This window comes from Hylobates moloch, unplaced genomic scaffold, assembly GCF_009828535.3.
Source record: "Hylobates moloch isolate HMO894 unplaced genomic scaffold, HMol_V3 SCAFFOLD_8, whole genome shotgun sequence".
In the NCBI taxonomy this organism is placed as follows: Eukaryota; Metazoa; Chordata; class Mammalia; order Primates; family Hylobatidae; genus Hylobates; species Hylobates moloch.
In genome coordinates this window covers 46,341,199-46,367,993 of record NW_026652283.1, presented here as the reverse complement: position 1 = coordinate 46,367,993, position 26,795 = coordinate 46,341,199, and the positions used below count along the sequence as shown (strand labels likewise).

The 26,795-nt window shown below is 41.0% G+C and overlaps 1 protein-coding gene across 4 annotated transcripts in view; it reads left to right on the top strand.

The window, feature by feature from the left end:
• The window catches only part of TESK2 (testis associated actin remodelling kinase 2), a 148,638-nt gene that overhangs the window by 23,893 nt on the left and 97,950 nt on the right, over positions 1 to 26,795 (top strand). For 3 of the 4 annotated variants that reach the window (XM_032160641.2, XM_032160643.2, XM_058442323.1), the window contains one exon: positions 8,074 to 8,381. In XM_032160641.2, the coding sequence (XP_032016532.1) occupies positions 8,160 to 8,381 (222 nt within the window). In that variant the 5' untranslated portion in view covers positions 8,074 to 8,159. Of the gene's footprint in view, positions 1 to 5,674; positions 5,691 to 8,073; positions 8,382 to 26,795 lie in introns of those variants that run through there. The other variant, XM_058442324.1, reaches the window with a different exon arrangement.

Genomic DNA, 26,795 nt, shown 5'->3' with positions numbered 1-26,795 from the left:
TTTTCATTTTACAGATAGGGAACTGGAGATGTAGAGAGGTTAAATAACATATCCAAGTTCATATAACTAGAAGTTATGGAGCAAGGATTTGAACCCAGATTGTTTGGCTGTAGGTGTCGTAGCATTCATGACTATGCTATTCTGCTTTTCTATAATATATAATATATAATATATATTATCATTATTATTATTTGAGATAGAGTCTTGCTCTGTTGCCCAGACTGGAGTGCAGTGGTGTGGTCATGGCTCACTGCAGCCTTGACCTCCTGGGGCCCAACTAATCCTCCTGCCTCAGCCTTCTGAATAGCTGGGACTACAGGTGCACACCACCATGCCTGGTCAATTTTTTTTTCTTTTTCTTTTTTTTTTGAGATGGAGTCTTGCTCTGTCTCCCAGGCTGGAGTGCAGTGGCATGATCTTGGCTCACTGCAACCTTCGCCTCCTGGGTTCAAGTGATTCTCATGCCTCAGCCTCCTGAGTAGCTGGGATTACAGATGTGCACCACCATGCTGGCTAAGTTTTGTATTTTTAGTAGAGACGGAGTTTCACCATATTGGCCAGGCTGGTCTCGAACTCCTGACCTCAGGTGATCTACTTGCCTTGGCCTCCCAAAGTGCTGGGATTACAGGCGTGAGCCACCGTGTCTGGCCTAATTTTTGTATTTTTAGTAGAGACAAGGTTTTGCCATGTTGGCAGACCAGTCTGGAACTCCTGACCTCAAGTGATCCACCTGCCTTGGCCTCCCAAAGTGCTAGGATTACGGAGTTAGCCACTGTGCCCTGCCACAATTAGCAGTTTCTTACCTCTTCCTAGCTAGCTGAGAATGTAAAACCAGACCCATTGAGCTGCAATGAGCAATTCTGTCTTCTGTGCTGTAATATGGAAAACTAGGATTTGCCATTCTCAGGGAACCCTGAGGGCATTGAGGAGGTTAATAAGGTATTGAGTTAGAAATGAAACATATCTTGATAAAGAATTCAGTAAAGTTGGCCGGGCGCGGTGGCTCACGCTTGTAATCCCAGCACTTTGGGAGGCCGAGGCGGGCGGATCACGAGGTCAGGAGATCGAGACCACGGTGAAACACCGTCTCTACTAAAAATACAAAAAAAAAAATTAGCCGGGCGCGGCGGCGGGCGCCTGTAGTCCCAGCTACTCGGAGAGGCTGAGGCAGGAGAATGGCGTGAACCCGGGAGGTGGAGCTTGCAGTGAGCCGAGATTGCGCCACTGCACTCCAGCCTGGGTGACAGAGCGAGACTCCGTCTCAAAAAAAAAAAAAAAAAAAGAATTCAGTAAAGTTGTAGGATACAAAATCAGTATACAAAAATCAGTAGCATTTCTGTGTGCCAACAGCAAACAATCTGAAAAAGAAATCAGGAAGGTAATCCCATTTACAACAGCTTCAAATAAGATAAAATACCTAGGAACAATCTTAACCAAATAAGTGAAAGATCTTTACAATGAAAACTATAAGACTTTTTTTTTTTTTTTGATCCAGTGTCTTGCTCTGTCGCCAAGCTGGAGTGCAGTGGTGTGACCTTGGCTCACTGCAACCTCTGCTTCCCAGCTTCAAGCAATTCTTGTGCCTCAGCCTCCTGAGTAGCTGGGACTACAGGTGTGCCACCATGCCTGGCTAATTTTTGTATTTTTAGTAGAGACAGGGTTTCACCACATTGGCCAGGCTATGAACTATAAAATATTGATGAAAGAAATTGAAAAGGACACCAAAAAATGGAAAGATATTTAATGTTCATGAATTGAAAGAATCGATATTGTTAAAATGTCCATACTACCTAAAACAATCTACAGATTCAGTGCAGTCCGCATCAAAATACCAGTGACACTCTTCACAGAAATAGAAAAAAAATCCCCAAATTTTAGAACCACAAAAGACCTACAATAGCCAAAAGTATCCTGAGCAAAAAGAACAAAACTGGAGGAATCACATTACTTGACTTCAAATTATACCACAGAGCTATTGTAACCAAAACAATATGAGAATACTGGCATAAAAACAGACACATAGGCTGGGCATGGTGGCTCATGCCTATAATCCCAGCACTTTAGGAGGCTGAGGAGGGTGGATCGCTTGAGCCTAGGAGTTTGAGACGAGCCTGGGCAACTTGGCGAAACCTTGTCTCTACAAGAAAAAAGTACAAAAATTAGCTGGGTGTGGTTATATGCACCTGTAGTCCCAGCTACTTGGGAGGCTAAGTTGGGAGGATCACCTGAGCCCTAGGAGATCGAGGCTGCAGTGAGCTGTGATCACGCCACTCCATTCTAGCCTGGGCAGCAGAGTGAGACCCTGTCTCAAAACAAAACAAAAACAAAAAACCAGACACACAGACGGATGGAACAGAATAGAGAACCCAGAAATAAATCCATATACCTACAGTGAACTCATTTTCAACAAAGGTGCCAAGAACATACACTGGGGAAAGGACAATCTCTTCAATGAATGGTGCTGGGAAAACAGGATATCCATATGCAGAAGAAAAATCTAATAAAAAATCTGATCAAAATGGATTAAAGACTTAAATCTAAGACCTCAAACTATGAAACTACTACAAGGAAACATTGGGAAAACTTTCCAGGACATTGGTTTGGGCAAAGATTTCTTGAGTAATATCCCCAAAGTACAGGTAACCAAAGCAAAAATGGACACATTTGATCACATGAAGTTAAAAAGCTTCTGCACAGGAAATGAAGCAGTCAACAAAGTGAAGAGACAACTCACAGAATGGGAGAAAATATTTCAAACTACCCATCTGACAAAGAATTAATAACCAGAAAATATAAGGAGTTCAGACAACTCTATAGGAAAAAAATCTAACAATCTAATTAAAAAATGGGCAAAAGATCTGAACAGACATTTCTCAAAAGGAGGCATACAAATGGGAAACAGATCTGTGTAAAGTTGCTCAACATATTGATCATCAGAGAAATGCACATCAAAACTACAATGAGTTATCATTTCACCCTTAAAATGGCTTTTATTCAAAAGATAGGCAAATAATGCTAACCAAGATGTGGAGAAGAGGGAACCCTCGTTCACTATTGATAGACATGTAAATTAGTACAGCCACTATGGAGAACACTATGGAGGTCCCTCAAAATAGTAAAAATAGAGCTACAATATGATATAGCAATCCCACTGCTGAATATATACCCAAAAGTAAGGATATCAGTATAGTGAAGAGACGTTTGCACTCCCATGTTTATTACAGCACTGTTTACAATAGCCAAGATTTGGAAGCAACCTAAATGTTCAACAGATGAAAGGATAAAGAAGATGTGGCACCTATACAAATGGATTATTCAGCCATAAAAAAATGAGATCCTGTGCTGGGCGGGGTAGGTGACACCTGTAATTCCAGAACTTTGGGAGGCTAAGGCGGGTGGATCACAAGGTCAGGAGATTGAGACCATCCTGGCTAACACGGTGAAACCTTGTCTCTACTAAAAATACAAAAAATTAGCCGGGCGTGGTGGCAGGCAACTGTAGTCCCAGCTACTCGGGAGGCTGAGGCAGGAGAATGGCCTGAGCCTGGGAGGCAGAGCTTGCAGTGAGCGGAGATTGCACCACTGCACTCCAGCCTGGGTGACAGAGCGAGACTCCGTCTCAAAAAAAAAAAAGAGATCCTCTTTTTTGCAACAACATGGATGGAACTTGAGGACATCATGTTAAGTGAAATAAGTCAGGCACAGAAAGACAAACTTTGCATGTTCTTACTCATTGCTAAAGCTAAATATTAAGACAATTGAACTCATGGAGATATAGAATAGAATGATGGTTTACCAGAGGGTGGGAAGGGTAGTGTGTTGGGGGTGTTGAGTGGGAAATGGGATGGTTAATAGGTACAATAATATAGTTAGATAGAATGAATAAGATTTAATATTTGATAGCACAACAGAATGACTACGGTCGCAATAATTCATTGTATATTTTAGAATAACTGGGAGAGGACGGTTGGAATGTTTGTAACACAAAGAAATGATGAATGCTTGAGGTGATGGATACCTCATTTACCCTGATGTGATTATTACATATTGTATGCCTGTATCAAAATATCTCATGTATCCTGTAAATGTCTATGCCTACTATGTACACATAAAAATTAAAAAGAGTTTATATCTCAAAAATGAAAAAGTCAGTTGATGGCAAACATCAAATTGTTCAGTTTAGCAGACAACTGTATTTTCATATAGTCAATGATGTTTTATGTACTTTACATATGTTTTGTAAATTACTTTAATATCTTTTATTTTTCTAAAGTTTCTTTTTTCTTTTCTGTCTCTGTTCAAATTATAATCAGCCTAGCCTTCCTCTGCACTAAAGTCTCTGTTCTTTTTTCTACCCAGATAACTAACTTAACTCCTACAGCTCTCATAGTGGAAAAATACTGAGCTAAGTAATAGTGAAATGGAAGAAGTTTGAGCTTTGGTGCTGGATAGAACTTGGTTCCAGTTCTGGTTCTACTAGCTCTGTATCCTTAGGCAAGTTACTTCATCTTCTGAGCCTATATTTCTTTTTCTGTAAAATGGAGATCAGACCTATCTTGCTGTTTTTTTTTTTTTTTTTTTTTTTGAGACAGAGTCTCACTCTGTCACCCAGGCTGGAGTGTAGTGGTGTAAACTGAGCTCACTGCAATCTCTGCCTCTCGGGTTCAAGGGATTCTCAAAGTGCTGGGATTACAGGTGTGAGCCACCGTGCCTGGCCACATTTTGAGATTAAATGAAGAAATGCTTTTAAAATTCCTGATGTTTGAAAAAAAAACACAGTGGCCAGGTGCAGTTCACACCTGTAATCTTAGCACTTTGGGAGGCTGAGGTGGGAGGATCACTTGAGACCAAGAGTTCAAGACCAGCCTGGGCAATATAGTGAAACCTTATGTTTCAAAAAAAAAAAAAAAGCTGTTATGACCCATGACTCTGGGTTTTAAACAAGCTCCTCAGGTAGTTTGAAGCACATTATCAACAGACATACTTTGAGAAATGCACTACCCTTGGCTCCTTGGTTTCAAGTCTAGCTTTGCTAGTAAATAGGTTATAGCATTAACTTCTAGCATTTCCACTTTCTGGGCCTTATGTTTCTTCAAATATAAAATGAATGACTGAAGTTGATGTTTTCTACTGGCTCTAAAATTAAGAAAATTTGGTTTTTAAAATTATTATTATTTTTTAATGATGGGGGTCTTGCTGTGTTGCCCAGTCTGGTCTTGAACTGGCAGGCATGATGGCACATGCCTGTAGTCCCAGCTACACAGGTGGCTGAGGCAGGAGGATTGCCTGAGCCCAGGAGTTTAAGGCTGCAGTGAGCTGTGATAGCACCATTGCACTCCAGCCTGGGCTTGGATTACAGGAATGAGCCCCTGCACCCAACCCTATTTTATTTTATTTTTATTATTTAATTTATTTACTTCGAGACAGAATTTTGCTCTTGTTGCCTAGGCTGGAGTACAATGGCATGATCTCGGCTCAGTGCAACCTCCGCCTCCTGGGTTCAAGCAATTCTCCTGCCTCAGCCTCTCAAGTAGCTGGGATTACAGGTGACCACCACAACGCCCAGCTAATTTTTTTGTATTTTTTTTTTAGTAGAAAGAGGGTTTTGCCATGTTGGCCGAGCTGGTCTTGAACTCATGACCTCAGGTGATCTGCCTGCCTTGGCCTCCCAAAGTGCTGGGATTTTACAGGTATGAGTCACCGTGCCTAGCCTCTATTTTATTTTTAAAATTCCATTTATATTTTAGATTCAGGAGGTATGTATGCAGGTTTGTTACAAGGGTATATTGTGTGGTGCTGAGGTTTGGGCTTCTATTGATCCCACCACCAAAATAGTGAACATAGTACCCAATAGGAGGTTTTTCAGCCCCTGCCTGTCTCTCTCATTTTGGGGCCTCCAGTGTCTGTTGTTCCCATCTTTATGTTCGCGTGAACCCAAGATTTAGCTCCTAGTTATAAGTGAGAACATGCGATATTTGGTTTTCTGTCTCTGCGTTAGTTCATTTAGAATACTGGCTTCCAGCTGCATCCATATTGCTGCAAAGTACATGATTTCATTCTTTTTTGTGGCTGCAAATTTTTTGTCTTATAACCCTAAATTTTTTTGAGACAAGGTCTTGCCCTGTTGCCCAGGCTGGAGTGCAGTGGTGCTATCACAGCTCACTGCAGCCTCAAACTCCTGGGCTCAGGCAATCCTCCTGCCTCGGCCACCTGTGTAGCTGGGACTACAGGCGTGTACCATCGTGCCTGGCTAATTTTTACATTTTTTCATATAGACGAGGTCTCACTGTGTTGCCCTGACTGGTCTCAAACTCCTGAACTCAAGTGATCCTCTTGCCTTGGCCTCCTGAAGTGTTAGGATTACAGGTTTAAGCTACTGTGGCCAGCTAACCCTAAATTTTTGTTCTTGTGGATATAAATATTTGGTCTGGTGGTGCTGATGCCACATTTTGGCATAGGTTCAATAGAGGTACTTAAATGTTTTGTTATTTGGGAACTCAGAGTATTCTTCCTTCTTTGAAGATTGTGGTAGAACTAGATTAACTAGATTCAGGGAGATCGCATGGAACCTCAGGATGCAGCTAGGCCTTAAGAATTGGGGATTAGAGCAGAACAGGGAGTTCAAAAAGTTCCCTTTTTTTTTTCTTTGAAAATTGGCCTCAATCTCTTGACTTCTTCTGGCTTCCAGGCTATATTATAGAAAATGGCCCTGGCCAGCAGCTCCTGAGTTTACATGACTTCTATTTTAGAAAGCCGCCATATTGAGACTGGACTATCTTAATTCCAATTGCACATTGCCAGGAAAGAAACTGTGGTTGTACACACTGGGTACAGTGCTGACTTCTGGCAATGGGTAAGGAGGCAGACTCATGTTGCTAAGATGGCCCTGGGATTCCTGCCACTTTTCTTTGAGTTGCAGAGCTGGTTAGAAGTGGTGGTGGTAAACTGAGTAGGTATCCACCTCCTTTATGAAAGCATTTCACTAATTGAGGAGTCACAATGTTGTATTTTGCATAGAACCCTTACAATTGAGTCTCATGGAAAAAAGCAGAAATAGGGAGAGACAGGCTAAAAGAAAAAGTAGGCTTGTGCTTTTATTCTTAGTTATGTACCAGATGGGATGGAGCCTTCTATAGTTACTTCTACTGGACTGTGCTTTTTCATCAACAGTGAATTTTTAGATTGCTTTTGAATATAGTTTTCTTTTTTAAAAATTATATAATACATAATTTTGAAGTCTCCTTGTAATGTTTGTTTTATATATTTGGAATTAATTTTTGAAATAAAGAAAATATATGAGGCTATAAAGTGTATTGGTAGAAAGAAGCACAGGCTTTTGAATCAGACAGGCTTTGCACTTTTTTTTTTTTGTCTGAGACAGTGTCTCACTCTGTTGCCCAGGCTGGAGTGCAGTGGCACGATCTCGGCTCACTGCAACCCCTGCCTCCTGGGTTCAAGTGATTCTCCTACTTCAGTCTCCTGAGTAGCTGAGATTATAGGTGCTTGCCACCATGCCTGGCTAATTTTTGTATTTTTAGTAAAGATGGGGCTTCACCACGTTGGCCAGGCTGGTCTCAAACTCCTGACCTCAAGTGATCCGCCTGCCTTGGCCTCCCAAAGTGCTGGGATTATAGGCGTGAGCCACTGCACCCAGCTTCCATTTTAATTTTATCTCTGCCTTTCAGTGACTGATTTCTTGATCCCTCTGTGAAATGAACATAATAATCCTTATATCATGGATTATCTGAGAATCAAATGACATGATGTATGTCAAGCTCTTATACTATGTTTCCTGGAAAGTAGGTGCTCAATGAATGGTAGATATGATCATTGTTATTTTGTTACTTAGAATGTAATTGGTGATCTTCATGATACTCTACTCATGGTAAAGACTGATTATATCTTGGGCTTTAAATATATCAGTGTTATTTGAGGGTAAAGACATAAAGCATTTTTTAAATCTGAAAACCAGGAACTAGAATGTGAAAGGAAATATTTTTGCATTGAGTATTTATTGCTTTGCATGTATTTATTCATTAAAGATTTCAGTGGAAATTTTTTTGATCTCTTTAGTGTCAAACCAGAAGAGAAGTAAAATTCAACAAAAATTTATGTGTGGAGTTCCTTCTTAAAAGAAGAAAAAAGTGATTATTTAGACTATGGATCGGAGCAAACGGAATTCAATTGCAGGATTTCCCCCACGTGTGGAGCGTCTTGAAGAGTTTGAAGGAGGTGGTGGAGGAGATGGAAATGTGAGCCAGGTGGGAAGAGTTTGGCCATCTTCGTATCGAGCTCTTATAAGTGCCTTTTCCCGACTGACGCGTTTGGATGATTTCACCTGTGAAAAAATAGGGTCTGGCTTCTTTTCTGAAGTGTTCAAGGTGAGTGATTCTTCAGCTTTTCTCATATTGTCTTGCTGTGGTCACATTTACTGCAGGTTGATAGTTGTGTTTAATTAGGATGTAGGATTTGCCTAATAAAGGTGCTGTGGATCTTGAACACTGTTCTAAATTCTCCTTTCAAGCTATTTATTAACTTATATTAAGATATTTTGTTTGAATCCCAAAAATAATGTGCTGGTTAAAAATTCAAATAACATAGGAGTCTCTTCCACCTCACCTCTACCCCCAGCCACACATGTGTGTATGCATTCACACATACATTCTCCAGTAATAACCACTGTTAACAATTCAGTATGTATACTTCTGGACTCTTTCTGTGTGTATACATATATTAGGCACACACCTTATATACATATATTAAAATTATATATATGCACACCCACATATATAGTTTTTGTTTGCTTATCTTCAGTAAAATTGATAGCTGGGTACAATGGCATGCACCTGTAGCCCGAGCTACTCAGGAGGCTGCTTGAGGCTGTGAGTTTGAGAGCAACCTGGGCAACATAGCAAGGCCCTGTCTCAAAAAAATATGAGCCCATAATGCTCCTAAGCAATCATATTTCCCTAGTTCACTCACTCCCTCAAGAGAGTATTTTGTACCTTTTCTTCTCTCATCAAATCCCAGTATTTCCTCTCTAGTCCTCATTGTCAGTAATTAATGAATTGCTTCCGAATTCACTGAGAAAATTGAAGCAAGCTGAAGAGAACTTCTGCAGACTCCCATTACTACCAATAGCTATCAACACACATCTTTACCCAGTTACTTGGCCTTTATACCTTGTACTATGGATGTACTACCCATGCTCCTAAGTCCATTATTTCTGTTTATATTGTACGTTCCATTTCCACTTGCCTACTAATAGGCATTGCCTAAGAAATTCTCCCCTCTCTTTTCTACGTTGTATTTTCACTGCTAAGTATTACCATTAACATGTTAAAAAAATTCTTTTAAGGAAAAAAAGACAAACATTTTGGCTCTGTTATTTCCCCTTTATTTTATTTTTATTTTTTTTGAGATGGAGTCTCACTCTGTCACCCAGGCTGGGGTGCAGTGGCACAATCTTGGCTCACTGCAACCTCTGCTTCCCGGGTTTAAGGAATTCTCTTGCCTCAGCCTCCCTAGTAGCTGGGATTACAGGTGCCCGCCACCACACCTGGCTAATTTTTATATTTTTAGTAGAGACAGAGTTTCACCATTTTGGCCAGGCTGGTCTTGAACTCCTGACCTTAAGTGATCCGCCCACCTCAGCCTCCCAAAGTGCTGGGATTACAGACATGAGCCACCGTGCCTGACCTATTTTATTCTATTATTTTATTTTATTTTTTGAGACAGGGTTTCGTTCTGTCACTCAGGCTAGAGTGCAGTGTCGTGTGATCATGGCTTACTGCAGTCTTGACCTCCCTGGGCTCAGATGATCCCTCCACCTCAGCCTCCAGAGTAACTGGGACTACAGGTGCATGACACCATGCCCAGCTAATTTTTGTATTTTTTGGAGAGTTGGGGTTTCACCTTGTTGCCCAGGCTGTTCTTGAACTCCTGGGCTCAAGTGATCAGTCTGCCTTGGCCTCCCAAAGTGTTGGGATTACAGGTAAGAGCCACCACACCCAGCCCCTATTGTTTCTTTTATTAATATGTATACTTTCCCATGTCTTGTTTTTTTTTTTTTTGGACCAAAACAACTCCATAGAATTGTCTCTATGTACCATTTCCAGCTTCTTTCTTTCTAGTGTGTCTTTCTCTAAAATACTTTTTATTGCAGTAAAATATATATAACATAAATTTACCATCTTAGCCATTTTTTAAGTGTACAATTCAGTGTCGTTAATTACATTTACAATGTTGTACAACCATCTTCATTATCCTTTTCCGGAACTTTCTCATCATCCTAAACAGAATCTCTGTATCCATGAAATATTAACTCACTAATTCTCCCTTCTGTAGCTGTAAATAGGTTCATTGCCCAATGCACACAGCAAGTCAATAAGCTGAGACACCAGGTTGCAGCAGATAAAGGTTTAATCATAGGGCCGCCGAATGAGGAGATGGAGGAAAACCTCAAATTCATCTTCCCAGGAGACTGGGGCTAAGGTTTTTTAAGGGTTTTGAAGTGGGCCGAAATGTGGCAATTGTTTATTTTTTTATTTTTTTTTTTTTTTTGAGATGGAGTCTCGCTCTGTCGCCCAGGCTGGAGTGCAGTGGCACAATCTCGGCTCACTGCAAGCTCCGCCTCCCCGGTTCACGCCATTCTCCTGCCTCAGCCTCTCCGAGTAGTTGGGACTACAGGCGCCCGCCACCACGCCCGGCTAATTTTTTTGTATTTTTAGTAGAGACGGGGTTTCACCGTGGTCTCGATCTCCTGACCTCGTGATCCGCCCGCCTCGGCCTCCCAAAGTGCTGGGATTACAAGCGTGAGCCACCGCGCCCGGCCAAGCAATTGTTTATTTGTTAAAGAGTACAGGGTGAAGTCATGGGACAGGGAGATGAAGAAGCTGTATTCTCTTGCAGATCCTGTTCCTCTGTGGGGGTCTTCAAACTGGTTGCTGGAATTCAGGGGTCTGAAAAACATATTAAGCAATCCTTAAACAAAAGCCTTATGATTATAATGTCAGAGATCCTGTTATAGGAAAGATGGGAATGGAAATAAAAATCTTAAAGTTTTATGACCCTAATGTCAGAAATCCTATTCTGTAGGAACAATAGGGATGCAAATAGTATCTAGTGCTATATGACTTTTAGCAACTAGGAAGTGGGCCAAAGTGCGGCCTGATTAATGCTTAATTATAACTATATTTCTGTCCAGAACCTGGCATGCACTTCTTGTGAACCCTGTGGGGGGCAGTTTCACTCCCACCCACTAATATCTTCTACTTTCTGTTTTTATGAATTTGCTTATTCTAGGTACCTTATATAAGTGGATTAATATAATATTTATCCATTTGTGTTAGAGTTAATTCACTTAGCATAATGTTTTCAGGGTTATTCATGTTGTAGCATATATCAGAATTTCATTCCTTTTTATGGCTAATATTGCATTGTATGTATCTGTCATATTTTATCTGTCGATGGTTGGGTTGTTTCCACCTTTTGGCTATTGTGACTAATGCTGCTATGAATATTGATATACAAGTATCTGTTTGGTTCTTTGCTTGCAATTCTTTTGGGTATTTAGCTGTAAATAGAATTGCTGAGCCATATGGTAATTCTATGTTTAATTTTAAGAAAAGATTATGGTAAAATACATACAAAATTTATCATTTTGGCTGGGCATTGTGGTTCATGCCCGTGCCAGCACTTTGAGAGGCCAAGACGGGAGGATTGCCTGAGCCCAGGAGTTTGAGACCAGCCTGGGCAACATGACGAAACTCTGTCTCTGGGGGGAGAAAAATAAAAAAAAAAATAAAAATTTTTTCTTAATATCTTAAAAGTTTTTAATTATGTTAAGTACATACTTAACACAACTGTTAAGTATGTACACGTGGTTGTGCCTCCAAACTCCAGAACTTTTTCATTTTGCAAAACTGAAACTCTGTACCCATTAAACAACTCCCCATTTCTCCATTCCCCCCAACGCCTGGCAACCACTATCCTACTTTATTTCTAAGAGTTTGACTACCCTAGATATCTTATGTAAGTGAAAACATACAGTATTTGTTTTTTTTTGACTGCCTTATTTCACTTAGTCAATCTATGTTTAACTTTTTGAGGACCCACCAGACTGTTTTCCGTAGTGGCTGTGCCATTTTACAGTTCTATCAGCAATACGTAAGAGTTCCAGTTTCCCCAGGTGCTCACTGGCACTTATTTTCTTTTTCATGGTAATCATCCTATTTGATGTGAAAAGTGGTATCTCATTGTGGTTTTGATTTGCATTTTTCTAAACGACTAGTGATATTGAGCATCTTTTCATGTGCTTATTGACCTTTTTTGTATATCTTCTTGGAGAAATGTATATTTGAATCCTTTGCTCATTTTTGAATTACATTGTATTTATATATTTTATATATAGGGAATATTTATCCCTTACCAGATATATGATTTGCAAATATTTTCTCACAATTTGTAATTTGTCTTTTCACTCCCATGATGGTGTCCTTTTTTGCACAGAAATTTTAAATTCTGATTAAGTCAAATTAATTTTTTCTTTTGTTACCTTTTGCTTTTTGTGTCAATCCAAGGAATCATCACCAAATCCAATATCATTAAGATTTTCCACAATGTTTTTCTTCTAAGAGTTTTATAGTTTTAGCTCTTACATTTAGGTTATTGATAATTTTAAGTTAATTTTTCAATATGGTATAAAGTAAGGGTCCAATTTCCTTCTTTTGCTTGTGGATACCAAGTTTTACAAGCACTGTTTGTTGAAAAGACTGTCCTTTCCCCATTGAATGGTTTTGGCACCCTTCATGTCACAGTCAATTAACCATGTTAGCGAGGGTTGATCTCTCTCTCTCTCTCTTTTTGTTTGTTTGTTTTTTTGAGACAGGATCTCATTCTGTTACCTAGGCTGGAGTGCAGTGGTGCTATCTCACTGCAGCCTTGACCTCCCAGACTCAAGTGATCCTCCCACTTCAGTCTCCTGAGTAGCTGGGACTACAGACACACACCATCATGCCTGGCTAATTTTTGTTATTTTTTTGTAGAGTTGTGGTTTCACCATGTTGCCTAGGCTGGGCTTGAACTCCTAGGCTCGAGTGATCAGCCTGCCTCTGCCTCCCAAAGTGCTGGGATTACAGGTATACACCACCGTGTCCAGCCTCTTTTTTTTTTCTTAGAGACAGGGTCTCACTGTCATCCAGGCTGCAGTGCAGTGGCGTGATCATAGCTGACTGCATCCTCCTGGACTCAAGTGACTCTCCCATCCCAGCCTCCTAAGTAGCTGGGATTACAGGCATGTTACTGTCACGTCAGCTAATTTTAAAGTGTTTTGTACAGATGGAGTCTTGCTCTATTTTTTTTTTTTTTTTGAGACGGAGTCTCGCTCTGTCGCCCAGGCTGGAGTGCAGTGGCGCGATCTCAGCTCACTGCAAGCTCCGCCTCCCGGGTTCACACCATTCTCCTGCCTCAGCCTCCCGAGTAGCTGAGACTACAGGCCCCTGCCACCATGCCTGGCTAATTTTTTGTACTTTTAGTAGAGACGGGGTTTCACTGTGTTAGCCAGGATGGTCTTGATCTCCTGACCTCGTGATCCGCCCGCCTCGGCCTCCCAAAGTGCTGGGATTACAGGCGTGAGCCACCCGCCTGGCTGAGTCTTGCTCTGTTGCCCAGGCTGATCTTGAATTTCTGGACTCGAATGATCCTCCTGCTTCAGTCTCCCAAAGTGCTGGCATTATAGGCATGAGCCACTGCACTCGGCTTTTTTTTCTTCTTTTTTTGAGACAGGGTCTCGCTATGTTGCCCAGCCTTGTCTTGAACTCCTGGGCCTGGGCAATCCTCCTGCCCCTGCCTCCCAAAGTCCAAAATGCTGGGATTATAGGCATTAGCCACCGTGCCCAGGGTTTTTCTTAAGATGGGGTCCCTCTCTGTGTTGCCTAGGCTGGTCAAACTCCTAGCCTCAAGCAATCTTCCTGCTTCAACTTCCTGAGTTGTTAATTCATTTTAATTTTTGTACTCTGATTGTTAGTGAAGTCCTTTTGTTTATTGGTCATTTATAAAACTTGTTCACTTATATTCTTACCTGCCTTCTTCTGTTGTGTTGATTTTTTTTGTAGTTCTTTACATATCCTGATAGTAATTCTTTTTTTGAAGTCATTATTATGTTAATTTGGCTTCTAGATACTTTCTTATTCAAGCTACCATTGCATTTCACAGTGAAAAACACAAAGCCTGTCCAATATATTTGTATACATTTAATGCAGAATTTGATCCCAACACTGTAATCAATAAACATCTAGGAAAATGTGGTGAATATTACTGATAAAGTAATGGGAAGTAACTGAAGAATTTTGTGCAGCCTGAGTTTTAACTAAGACTTAATTTTTAATTAAAAGCAAAACTTAATTTTCGAAAGAGTTTGCCCCTCCAAAAAAAACCAGATTAGATAGCTTCTAAACTATATTAAATTATACCAAATAAATTTTTTTTTTTTTTAAGACGGAGTCTTGGTCTGTCTCCCAGGCTGGAGTGCAGTGGTGTGATCTTGGCTCACTACAGCCTCTGCCTCCTGGATTCAAGTGATTCTCCTGCCTCAGCCTCCTGAGTAGCTGGGATTACAGGCACCCGCCATCATGCCTGGCTAATTTTTATATTTTTGTAGAGACAGGGTTTCACCATGTTGCCCAGGCTGGTCTTGAACTCCTGACCTCAGGTGATCTGCCTGCCTTGGCCTCCCAAAGTGCTGAGATTACAGGTGTGAGCCACTACTCCCGGCCACCAAATAAAGATTTTACTTATTATAAAACAAAGGTTCGTGCTTCAAAGAAACACCACCTCCACAAATGTCAAGCCAGTTCAGGTGCTGCCAATAGAATCCTAAAGAGTGATGGCTCTGGCTCATGTGAACAATTTCCACAGTGCATGTGCTTCGAGGACAATTCAGGCCCTAAGGCAGACCATGCTCTACAGAGCTGCCCCTTCACCACCCCAGTTACCACCCTACCTTGTGCTGGGCAGGCAGCACGTGGCTAAGAATGCTGCCTCCCTCAGGCTTCCCAAATCAAATCAAGGGCAAATATGGCTCAGCTACACTTTTGCACTCATATTTACACATACTTCTGCTTAACTTTACCCCTGAAAAATCTTAGACGGTTTGCCGTCCCCTGCCCCAGATGAGTTACATGGATGTAGCAATGGACACATCCTCAAACACAGCATGAAAAGGGCACAGGAAGACTCCGGTCCAGCCCACTCCCACTTCAAAATAATTTGGCACTGGGTTCTTCCTTTAAAAACACAAGTAGAGGCCGGGCGCGGTGGCTCACGCTTGTAATCCCAGCACTTTGGGAGGCCGAGGCGGGCGGATCACGAGGTCAGGAGATCGAGACCACGGTGAAACCCCGTCTCTACTAAAAATACAAAAAAATTAGCCGGGCGTGGTGGCGGGCGCCTGTAGTCCCAACTACTCGGAGAGGCTGAGGCAGGAGAATGGCGTGAACCTGGGAGGCGGAGCTTGCAGTGAGCCGAGATTGCGCCACTGCACTCCAGTCTGGGCGACAGAGCGAGACTCCGTCTCAAAAAAAAAACAAAAAAAACACAAGTAGATATAAACTCTAACTATAAAATCATGAGTCTATGGAACTTTAGAATAATTAACAGCTCCCAACACTAAAGTCCAGCTGTAAGGCAGTGTTTGTCCATGCTGATGAGGCACCATCAGCACCAAACCCCAGACTCCAGTGTGCTGGGGACATCTGACGCCTGCCTGATAGTAATTCTTTATTACGTATGTTGCAAGTATTTTCTCCCTGCTCATCTTTTATCATTTTAGTTTTTATGTAGTTAAACCTCGGCTTGGCAGTGGTGGCTTACACCTGTAACCCCAGCACTTTGGGAAGCTAAGGCAGGAGGATTGCTTGAGCCCAAGAGTTCAAGACCAGCCTAGGCAACAGTGAGACCCCGTCTCTAAAAAAAGAAAAATAAATAAATAAATACAAAATAAACCTATCAGTCTTTTCATTTACAACTTGTGGATTTTGCATATAGCCTAAGAGGTTTTGAAAATATTGTTTTCCTCATGCTTTTATGGTAGATTTCATTGAATATAAGATGCCATTGATTATAAGATGTACTTCTTGCCAATTAAACTATGACAATTCACATTACTTAGAAGTTTAATTTTTTATTTAAGAGGCCTTTATGGACTCGATGCAGCATAGTTGTGGGTTTTGTGAGTCTCGTTTTGTTGCCCAGGGTAGAGTGCAGTGGCGCGATCTCGGCTCACTGCAGCCTCGACCTCCCGGGTTTAAGCAATTCTCCTGCCTCAACCTCCCAAGTAGCTGAGATTTCAGGCTCATGCCACCACGCCCAGCTAATTTTTGTATTTTTACTAGAGACGGGGTTTCACCATATTGGTCAGGCTGGTCTTGAACTCCTGACCTCAGGTGATCCACCCGCCCTGGCCTCCCAAAGTGCTGGGATTACAGGCATGAGCCACTGTGCCCAGCCTATTAATTTTAAAAAATTAATTCTTCCATTTTCTGCTATAGAACTTTTATAATTTTAATTTTCATATTTAAATTTTTGATCCATTCGGAATTTATCCTAGTATAAGGTATAAAACATTGATCCAATTCTATTTGCTCTTCAGATGACTACCTAGTTATGTTAACGTCTTTTGACTAGTTCATCTTTTCCTTACTAGTTTAAGAAAATATCTCTATCATACACTAAATTGGCATATATATTTGAGCCTACTTCTGGATTTTCTGTTTTATTCCATTGTTCTGTCTATTTAAATGTTAATCACACCAGAATTCAAGGATAAAAATGAAATTTCAACCCACTGGGGGGAGAGTAAACTAATTAAAAAATTGTATTTAGACAATTAACTATCTGAAAAAAGATAAAATTAAATGTTTATACCTAATTTCAAACACTGAAATAAACTCAAGATGAGTTAAGCATAAAAAACTGTCTACTACATTTCATCATTTCTAACACTTTCACTATTTTGAAATTGAGATGTCTTAAAATTACTTCCAGGCACCTGTACATGTGCATCAAAACTTGTAAAATGGGTGTCAGTGGTTAAAGAAACACCTGGATATAATAATGTAGCAATCTCTTAAGAAATTATGCATCACCACACTCTTGATAGCATGAAATTAATTAATTGATTTATGTATTTGTTTATCCTCCATGCTTTTTCATGGCTTAATAGCTCATTCCTGTTTAGCACTGAATAATATCCCATTGTCTCAATCTGCCACAGCTTATCTGCTCACCTATTGAAGGACATCTTGGTTGCTTCAATATGTTGACAATTATGAATAAAGCTGCTGTCAACACGCATGTGTGGGGTTTTTTTGTGGACGTCAGTTTTCAGTTCATTTGGGTAAATATCACAGAGTGCAATTGGTGGATTGTATGGTAAAAATATGTTTAGTTTTATAAAAAACTGCCACACTCTTCCAAAGTGGCAGTACCATTTTGCATTCCTTTTTTTTTTTTTTTTTTGAGACTGAGTCTCGCTCTGTCACCCAGGCTGGGGTGCATTGGTGTGATCTCGGCTCACTGCAACCTCTGCCTTCCGGGTTCAAGCAATTCCCTCCCTCAGCTTCCCAAGTAGCTGGGATTACAGATGTCCACCACCACGCCCAGCTAATTTTTGTATTTTTAGTAGACATGGGGTTTCACCATCTTGGCCAGGCTGGTCTTGAACTCCTGACTTTGTGATCCACCTGCCTCAGCCTCCACAGTGCTAGGATTGCAGGCGTGAGCCACCGCGCCCTGCCCCATTTTGCATTTCAACCAGGAATGAGTAAAGAGTTCCTGTCGGTCCATATCCTTGTCAGTATTTGATGTCAGTGTTTTGGATTTTGGCCATTCTAATTGGTATATAGTAGTATCTCATTGTTATTTTAATTTTCAAATATCTAATGGCATATGATATAGTTTGGATGTTTGTTCCCTCCAAATCTCATGTTGAAATGTGATTCCCAATGTTGAAGTTGGGGCCTAGTGGGAAGTGATTGGATCATGGAAGTAGATCCCTCATGAATGGTTTAGTACCATCCCGCTGGTGATAAGTGAGTTCTTGCTCAGTTTGTTCATGTGACATCTGGCTGTTTAAAAGAATCTGGGACCTCCCGCTCCTCCCTGTCTCTTGATCTCACTCTCCCCATGTGACATGCTGCCCCCACCCCGTCACCTTCCTCCATGATTGTAAGCTTCCAGAGGCCCTCACCAGAAGTGGATGCTGGCACTGTGTTTCATATACAGCTTCCAGAACCGTGAGCCAATTAAACCTCTTTTCTTTATAAATTACTTGATCTCAGATATTTCTTTATAGCAACGCAAGAATGGCCTAACACAACATATGATGTTGAATATTTTTTCAAATACTTACTTGCCATCTGTATATCTTATTTGGTGAGATATCTGTTCAATTTTTTAATCAGGTTGTTTTCTTTTTTGTGTGTGTGTGACAGGGTCTCACTCTGTCTCTCAGGCTGGAGTGCAGTGGTGTGGTCATGGCTCACAGAAGCCTTGAATTACCAAGCTCAAGTGATCCTCCCACCTCAGCCTCCTGAGTAGCTGAGAGTACAAGTGTGCATTAGCGTGCTTGGCTAATTTTTGTATTTTTTTGTAGACACAAGGTCTCTACCAAAAACACACACACACATACACACACACACACACACACACACATTGAGTCTTCCTATCCGTGAATGTGAAATATCTCTCCATTTTATTTAGTTCTTCTTTGATGTCTTTCATCAGAGTTTTGTGGTTTTTCTCATATAGATCCTGTATATACAAGTCATAATGACATTTCAGACAATGATGGACTGCATATAAAATGGTGGTCCTATAAGGTTATAATAGAGATGGAAAATTCCTGTGGCCTAGTGACATTGTGTACCTGTTGTAACATCGTAGTGCAATGTATTACCTGTGACGGTGGTATTGTGGGTGCTAATAATCCTACCACAGTGCCAGTTGTATAAAGTATAGCACATATAATTATGTACAGAATGTAATACTTGATAAAGATAATAATTGACTATGTTAATGGTTTATATATATACTACATTATACTTTTAATTGTTATTTTAGAGTGTACTCCTATTTATTAAAAAAAAAAAAAGTTAACTACAAAACCATCTCAGGCAGGCCCTTTAGGAGATATTCCAGAAGAAGGCATTGTTATCATAGGATATGATAGCTCCATATGTGTTATTGTCCCTGAAGACCTTCTGGTGAGACAAGATGTGGAGATAGGTGACAGAGATATCATGATCCTGACCCTCTATAGGCCTAGGCTAATGTGTGTGTTTGTGTCTTAGTTTTTAACATAAATGTTTAAAGAGTAAAAAAAAAATTAATAGATAAAACTTATAGAATAAAGAAAGAAAATATTTTTGTACAGCTTGGTGCAATGTGTTTGTGTTTTAAGCTAAGTGTTACTGTGAAAGAAGCAATTATATTTTTAAATTTAATTTTGTTTTGATTTTGAGATAGACCTCACTCTGTCACCTAGTCTGGAGTGCAGTGGCACGATCTTGGCTCACTGCATCCTTGAACTCCTGGGCTCAGGAGATCTTCCTGCTTCAGCCTCCTGAGTATCTGGGACTACTGGCATACTACCGTGCCCGGCTAATTTTTAAAATTATTTGTAGAGTTGAGGTCTCACTATGTTGCCCAGGCTGGTCTCTAACTCCTGGGCTTACATGATCCTCCTACCTTGGCTTCCCAAAGTACTGGGATTATAGGTGTGAACAACTCTACCTGGCTGAGGCCCCATTTTAAAAAATCACACTTAACACAGATTTATGTTTTCTTTCAAAGGATACCCCTTCTTTCTTTTTTAAACTAGCTGTTGTTTACTGATAAATGGAAAGCTTAAAAAATGGATTCTGGAGGCAGGGGTATTTGGTTTTGCCCCTATACCTGCCTTAGGGAAGTTTGACTTTGTATATTTGCCAAACCTGCTGATAGCTTTACCCTGGGCAGAACCTGACAGTCAAATAATTACTCTTTGATTGTACTGATATCTACTGTTTGTATGCATTTTATAGTTCATTGTTTTCTAATTCTATCTTCGGTTACTTTCTTTTGCCTACTTTCTTGGGCCTATTTTTTTGTTCTTTCTCTAGGATCTGGAATGTTATTCTTATCTCAGTTTTTCCTAAAATTTCATATTTTCTAATATATGCATTTAAGCTTTAATGTTTCCTCTTTTTTATTTTTATTTAAAAATTTTTTAGAGACGACAGGGTCTCTTTCTGTTGCCCAGGCTGGAGTGCAGTAGTATGATCATAGCTCCCTGGTGCTTCCAGCTCCTTGGCTCAAGGGATCCTCCTGCCCCAGCCTCCTGAGTAGCTAGGCCTACAGGTGCGCGACAATATACCCAGCTAATTTTTTTGACTTTTTTGTAGAGATGGAGTCTCACTATGTTGCCCATGCTGGTTCGAACTCCTGGCCTCAAGTGATCCGCCTACCTTGGATAGTTTGAGCTATCCTGGGCAAAATAGTGAGAGACCCTATCTAAAAAAAAAGGAAGTTTTTTTTTCTTCTATGCTTTGAAACAGCTTAGGTGGTATTAAAATGATTTATTTCTTAAATATTCGATAGAATTCCACTGTGAAATTCTGTGCCAAGTACTTGGAAAACTTTTCCTATTCTTCTAGGATAATTGGTCTATTTAAGTTTTTGTTTCTTCTGAGGCCAATTTTTGTAAATTATATTTTACTAGAAAATTATAATTTCTTACAACTTTTCTAATATACTTGCAAAGAGCTGAGTAAAACTTGACCTTTAAAATTTTTTTTGTTAAATCCTTTTCAGATTAGTTGCAACTCTTAGAGTGTAGATCATAAGTCCTGCTATTAATTGTGTTTACTGGTACTTCTTCATGGTTTATTTATTTATTTCTTGGAGACAGGGTCTTGCTCTGTCACCTAGTTTGGAGTGTGGTGATGTGATCATGGCTCACTGTGGCCTTGACCTCCTGGGCTCAGGTGACCCTCCTGCCTCAGCCTCCCAAGTATCTGGGATCACAGGTGTATGCTGCCATGCCCACTGATTTTTTTTTTTTTTTTTTTTGGTAGAGACAGGGTCTCATTATGTTGCCCAGGCTGGTCTTGAATTCTTGGCCTCAAGTGATCCTCCCACCTCAGCCTCCCAAAGTGTTGGGATTACAAGTGTGAGCCACTGCACCTGGCCTTGGCTTTTTTTTCTCCTTTGATTTTTAATTTTTTATTGAAAGCCCATCTTCAAGGGTAGATGTTTTTGTAATTGTCCAACTGGTTCTTCTTACCCATTTCCCAGAAAAGCCAATAAACTGAGAACAGCAGGAGTTGCAGCAGAGAAATAATTTAATAATCACAGAGCAAGCCAAGCAATGAGAATGAGAGATATTTCTCAAGTCTATCTCCCCAAGAATTTAGAGGCTAGGGTTTTTTGAGGTTAGTTTGGCAGGCAGGGGGCTAGGGATTGGGGAGTGCTGATTGGTTGGGTCAAGGATGAGATCATAGGGGGTTGAAACTGCCTTCTTGCACTGAGTCAGTTACTAGGTGGTGGTGGTTGGGGGTGTCACAAGACCAGTCAAGCTGGTTTCTTGTTATAGGCTGCCAATCCAGGTGGTGCCATCTGATTCATCAGAATGCAAGGTCTGAAAAATACTCAAACACCAGTCTTAGGTTTTACAATAGTGATGTTATCTGTAGGAGCAATTGGGGAAGTTACAAATCTTATGACCCCTGAACCATAATTCTAACTGTATGGCCAATCTGTTAGTTTTATAAAGGCAGTTTCATCCCCAAGCAAGCAGGGGATTAGTTTCCTGAAGGGACTGTTATCATGTTTGTTTTAACGTTAAACCATGAGCTAAATTCCTCCCATAGTTAGCTTGGCTTACGCCCAGATATGGGCAGGGACAGTTAGCTTATGTGGTTAGAAGCAAGATGGAGTCAGCGATGTTAGATTTCTCTTACTGTTACAATTTTGCAAAGGCGGTTTCATTTTCCCTGGGAGTTATTTTAATCTAGGTTGTGGATATGTTCCAATACGGTGAACTCACTTTTGCCTCTGCTGGGATCAAATAGATTCTGGATGTGAACCTAAATGCTTTCTTTTTATTTATTAGCTCAGTCTTTCTATACAGTGTGTATGGTTCAAATTTGAATCCTAAACCGGAATCTCATAGTTGGCTGTTATTCCTCATTTGAGGCAATAGGGATAGCATTATCCCACTATAAATGCCTATTACAAAATAGAAGAAAGCTAGTTAAATGTATTTTGTGGTGTTTTAGAAAGTAATTGTTTAATTTTATGGTGAAAACATTATCAATGGGAAAGGGGGGAATAGGTCTGTTTATTTTTGGTTGCATATAATATAGTCTGATACAGTATTTGGTAAACTACAGCCCTTGGACCAATGTTTTAGAAATAAAGTTTTATTGGAACACATCTGTACTCATTGAGTACTTTGTAACAGAGACCATATGGCCCTCAAAGCCTTTTTTTTCTTTTTTTTTAGTAGAGTCTCATTTTGTCACACAGGCTGGAGTGCAGTGGCATGATCATAACTCACTGTAACTTTGAACTCCTGAGCTCAAGAGATCCTCCCATCTTAGCTTCACAAGTAGATAGGACTACAGGCATGTGCCACCACACCCAGCTAATTTTTAAATTTTTTTGTAGAGATAGTGTATGGCTATGTTGCCTAGGCTGGTGTCAAACTCCTGCCTCAAGCAATCCTCCCACCTTGGCCTCTCAAAGCATTGAGATTACCGGCATGAGCCACTGTACCTGGCCTTCAAAGTCTAAGATATTTACTGTTTTACCCTTTACAGAAAAAGTTGCCAACTCCTGATCTAATAGCTGTAGTGCACAAGTAGGTGATGTTTAGTTTTATCTTTGATTACAAAGTACAGATGATTATGGCGCTTTAAAGGTCAGGTTAAATAAAAAGTATATCAGTGGTGATAAAAGGAAATATTTGACTTGTGGTGTGGGTAACTTAAGGACTTTTAGTTGTCCTAGATAGCAAAATAAAGATTGGTTGATGGATTACTTTACAATTAGAGTGTGGATTTATGTAGTTTATTTGTATGCCTTTTTTTTTTTTTTTTTTTTTTTTTGAGATAGATCTCGCTCTGCCGCCCAGGCTGGAGTACAGTGATCTTAACTCACTGCAAACTCCGCCTTCCAGGTTCAAGCGATTATCCTGCCTCAGCCTCTCGAGTAGCTAGGACCACAGGCATGCACCACCATGTTCAGCTAATTTTTTCGTGTGTTTTTTAGTAGAGAAGGGGTTTTGCCATGTTGGCCAGGGTGGTCTTGAACTCTTGACCTCAAGCGATCCTCCCACCTCAGCCTCCCAAAGTGTTGGGATTACAGCCATGAACCACCATGCTTGGCCAGTTTATTTGTCTTCCTTTAAAATAATTTAGTTTTGGAATTTAGGATCATCTGGTCATCCTTAAAAATAGACCTTAGTTGGCTGGGCACGGTGGCTCACACCTGGTCTCAAGTGATCCCCCCCACCTTGGCCACACAAAGTGCTAGGATTACAGAAAATCTCCTCTTTTAAGTGTGTTTAGCTTCTTAGAAATAATGAAAGTAGGCCAGATGTGGTGGCTCACTCCTGTAATCCCAGCACTTTGCCAAGACAGGCAGATCACCTGTGCTCAGGAGTTCAAGACCAGTCTGGCCAACCTAGTGAAACCCCGTCATTACTGAAAATACAAAAATTAGCTGGGTGCGATGGCATATGCCTGTAGTCCCAGCTACTTGGGAGGCTGAGGCAGGAGAATTGCTTGAACCAAGGAGATGGAGGTTGCAGTAAGCCGAGATCACGCCACTGCACTCCAGCCTGGGTGATAGAGACTGTCTCAAAAAAAAAAAAAGAAAAAAAGGAAAAAAAAAATTGAAACGATTTGGATGTTAGTGAAATTTATTTAGGGAAGAACTGAAGTACGTGGAAGTGGAAGTGGCACATACGTGTGCAGTTGTGAAAGTAAAAGCAAATGGCATAATTGTGCCAGCTTCTAACCTCTAGTAAGTGGAAAAGCTTTTCAGCTGCAGCATAGCAGTGGCCGACAACCTGTTTAATGTTTCAAATTAAGAGTGCTTCTGTTGAGGATGTCAAAAAGAAAAAAGAGTGGTTCTGTTGGGATACAGTAAAAGGCTTTTGCTTTCTTTTTATAATAGTCCTAGTTTTGTTTGGGAGTATAATTGGAAACTTCCTAGAAAGTCTCTTTCCTTGAAATCTTGTAAGAAAATGATTGTTCTAGTCTCATGAGATAATTCAAGTACACATCATTACCCATGATGTAAGTCTGCTGGTATGTATGTATTGTGAAAACTGTAAAACCTGGAATCCCATCCCACAGCAAAGTATCAATGTAAATTAAAAAAAAAAGCTTTAGTGAGAAATAATTCACATACCATAAAAGTCTCTCTTTAAAAATGAACAATTTTGGCCAGGCGAGGTGGCTCACGCCTATAATCTTAGCACTTTGGGAGACTGAGGCGGGCGGATCACCTGAGGTTGGGAGTTTGAGACCAGCCTGACCAACATAGAGAAACCTCGTCTCTACTAAAAATACAAAATTAGCCAGGCATGGTGGCACATGCCTGTAATCCCAGCTACTTAGGAGGCTGGGGCAGGAGAATCATTTGAACCTGGGAGGCAGAGGTTGCGTTGAGCCGAGATAGCACCATTGCAATCCAGCCTGGGTAACAAGAGCAGAACCTTGTCTCAAAAACAAAACAAAACAAAACAAAAACAATTTTGCTGGGCACAGTGGCTTATGCCTGTAATTCCAGCACAGCACTTTGGGAGGCCAATGCAGGTGGATCACTTGAGGTCACGAGTTTGAGAGCAGCGTGGCCAACGTGGTGAAACCCTGTCTCTACTAAAAATACAAAAATTAGCCGGGCGTGGTGGCATGTACCTGTAATCCCACTACTCGGAGGCTGAGGCAGGAGAATCACTTGAACCTGAGAGGCGGAGGCTGCAATGAGCTGAGATTGCACCACTGTACTTTTGTAATCTCAGCACTTGGGGAGGCTGAGGCAGAAAGATTGCTTAAGGCCAGGAGTTCAAGACCAGCCTAGGCAACATAGCAAGAGTCTGTCTCTATTAAAAAACAACAGGCTGGGCGCAATGGCTCACGCCTGTAATCTCAGCACACTGGGAGGTCGAGGTGGGCAGATCACCTGAGGTCAGGAGTTCGAGACCAGTCTGACCAATATGGCGAATGGCAAAACCCCATCTCTACTAAAAATACAAAATTAGCTGGGTGTGGTGGTAGGCACCTGTAATCCCAGCTACTTAGGATGCTGAGGCAGGAGAATTGCTTGAACCCGGGAGGCAGAGGTTGCAGTGAGCCGAGATCATGCCATTGTACTCCAGCCTGGGCGATGGAGCAAGACTCTGTCTCAAAAAACAAAAAAATAAAACTACAACAACAAACCAATATTACCACAAATGTAAAAGTGATTTAAAAGAGCATATATTTATTATATCTGTTTCTGTAGTTTAAGAGTCCAAGTCTGACTCAACTGGATTACTGGATTGCCTTCTTCAAGGTCTCTCAAAGCTATAGTGAAGGTGTCAGCCAGAGCTGCTCTCTTACATGAAGTTCAGCTGGGGAAGGATCTGCTACTAACTTTATGTGGTTGTTGGAAGCATTCAGTTCCTTGCAGGTTGCTGAACTGACAGCCTCAAGTTCTTGTTGAAGGCTGCCTTCAGTTCCTTGCCATTATGGCCTTTTCTCTATGACTACACAGTGTGGCTGCCTGATTCATTGAAGTCAGCAAATGACTGTCAGGATCTCACTCTGTCGCCTGCAGTGGTACAATCTCGGCTAACTGCAGCCTAGACCACCCGGGCTCAAGTGATCCTCCCACCTCAGCCTACCGAGTAGCTGGGACCACAAGCACACATCACCACACCCAGCTAATTTTTGTATTTTTTATAGAGATAGGGTTTCACCATGTTGCCCAGGTTGGTCTCAAACTCCTGAACTCAAGCAATCTGCCTGCCTCAGCCTCCCAAAATGCCAGGATTACAGGCATGAGCCACTGCACCTGGCCCTACAGTTAATTTTTAAATAAATGTTTTTGATTTAGGTTAAAATCACCTTTGGCATTTTTCTTTTTCTTTCTTTCTTTTTTTTTTTTTTTTGAGATAGGATCTTGCTCTGTTCCCCAGGCTGGAGTGCAGTGGTGTGATCACAACTCACTGTGGACTCAACCTCTGGGGCTCAAGCTATCCTCCCACCTCAGCCTCCCAGGTAGCTGGGACTATAGGCACATGCCATCACACTTGGCTAATTAAAAAAAAAATTGTGGTAGGGACAGCGTCTCGCTATGTTGCCTAGGCTACCATATTGTGTTGGTTAGAAGGAAGTCACAGATTCTGCTTATTATCAAGGGGAGGGGGGCTACACAAGAGCATGAACACCAGGAAGTGGGATCGTGAGAGCAACCTAGAGTCTGTCACCACACACACATTACAGTGGGAGTACAAAAAGGACATAATCTAATTTGAGGAGGGAGATGATCTTCCTGAGAAAGTAAAGTTTAAATCGAGACCTGAAGAGTACTTAGGAATTAGCCAGGTGACATCGCATTACAAAAGGAGTAGGTTGGAGATAACCATTGTAGTCAGAAGGAACGGTATTCATAGGCTTAGATGAGTGAAGTCTGTGGTGCAACTGAGGATCTCTGAAAAAAGTCCAGAATGGCCAGAGCAGATGGTCAAGGAGAGATTGGTGATT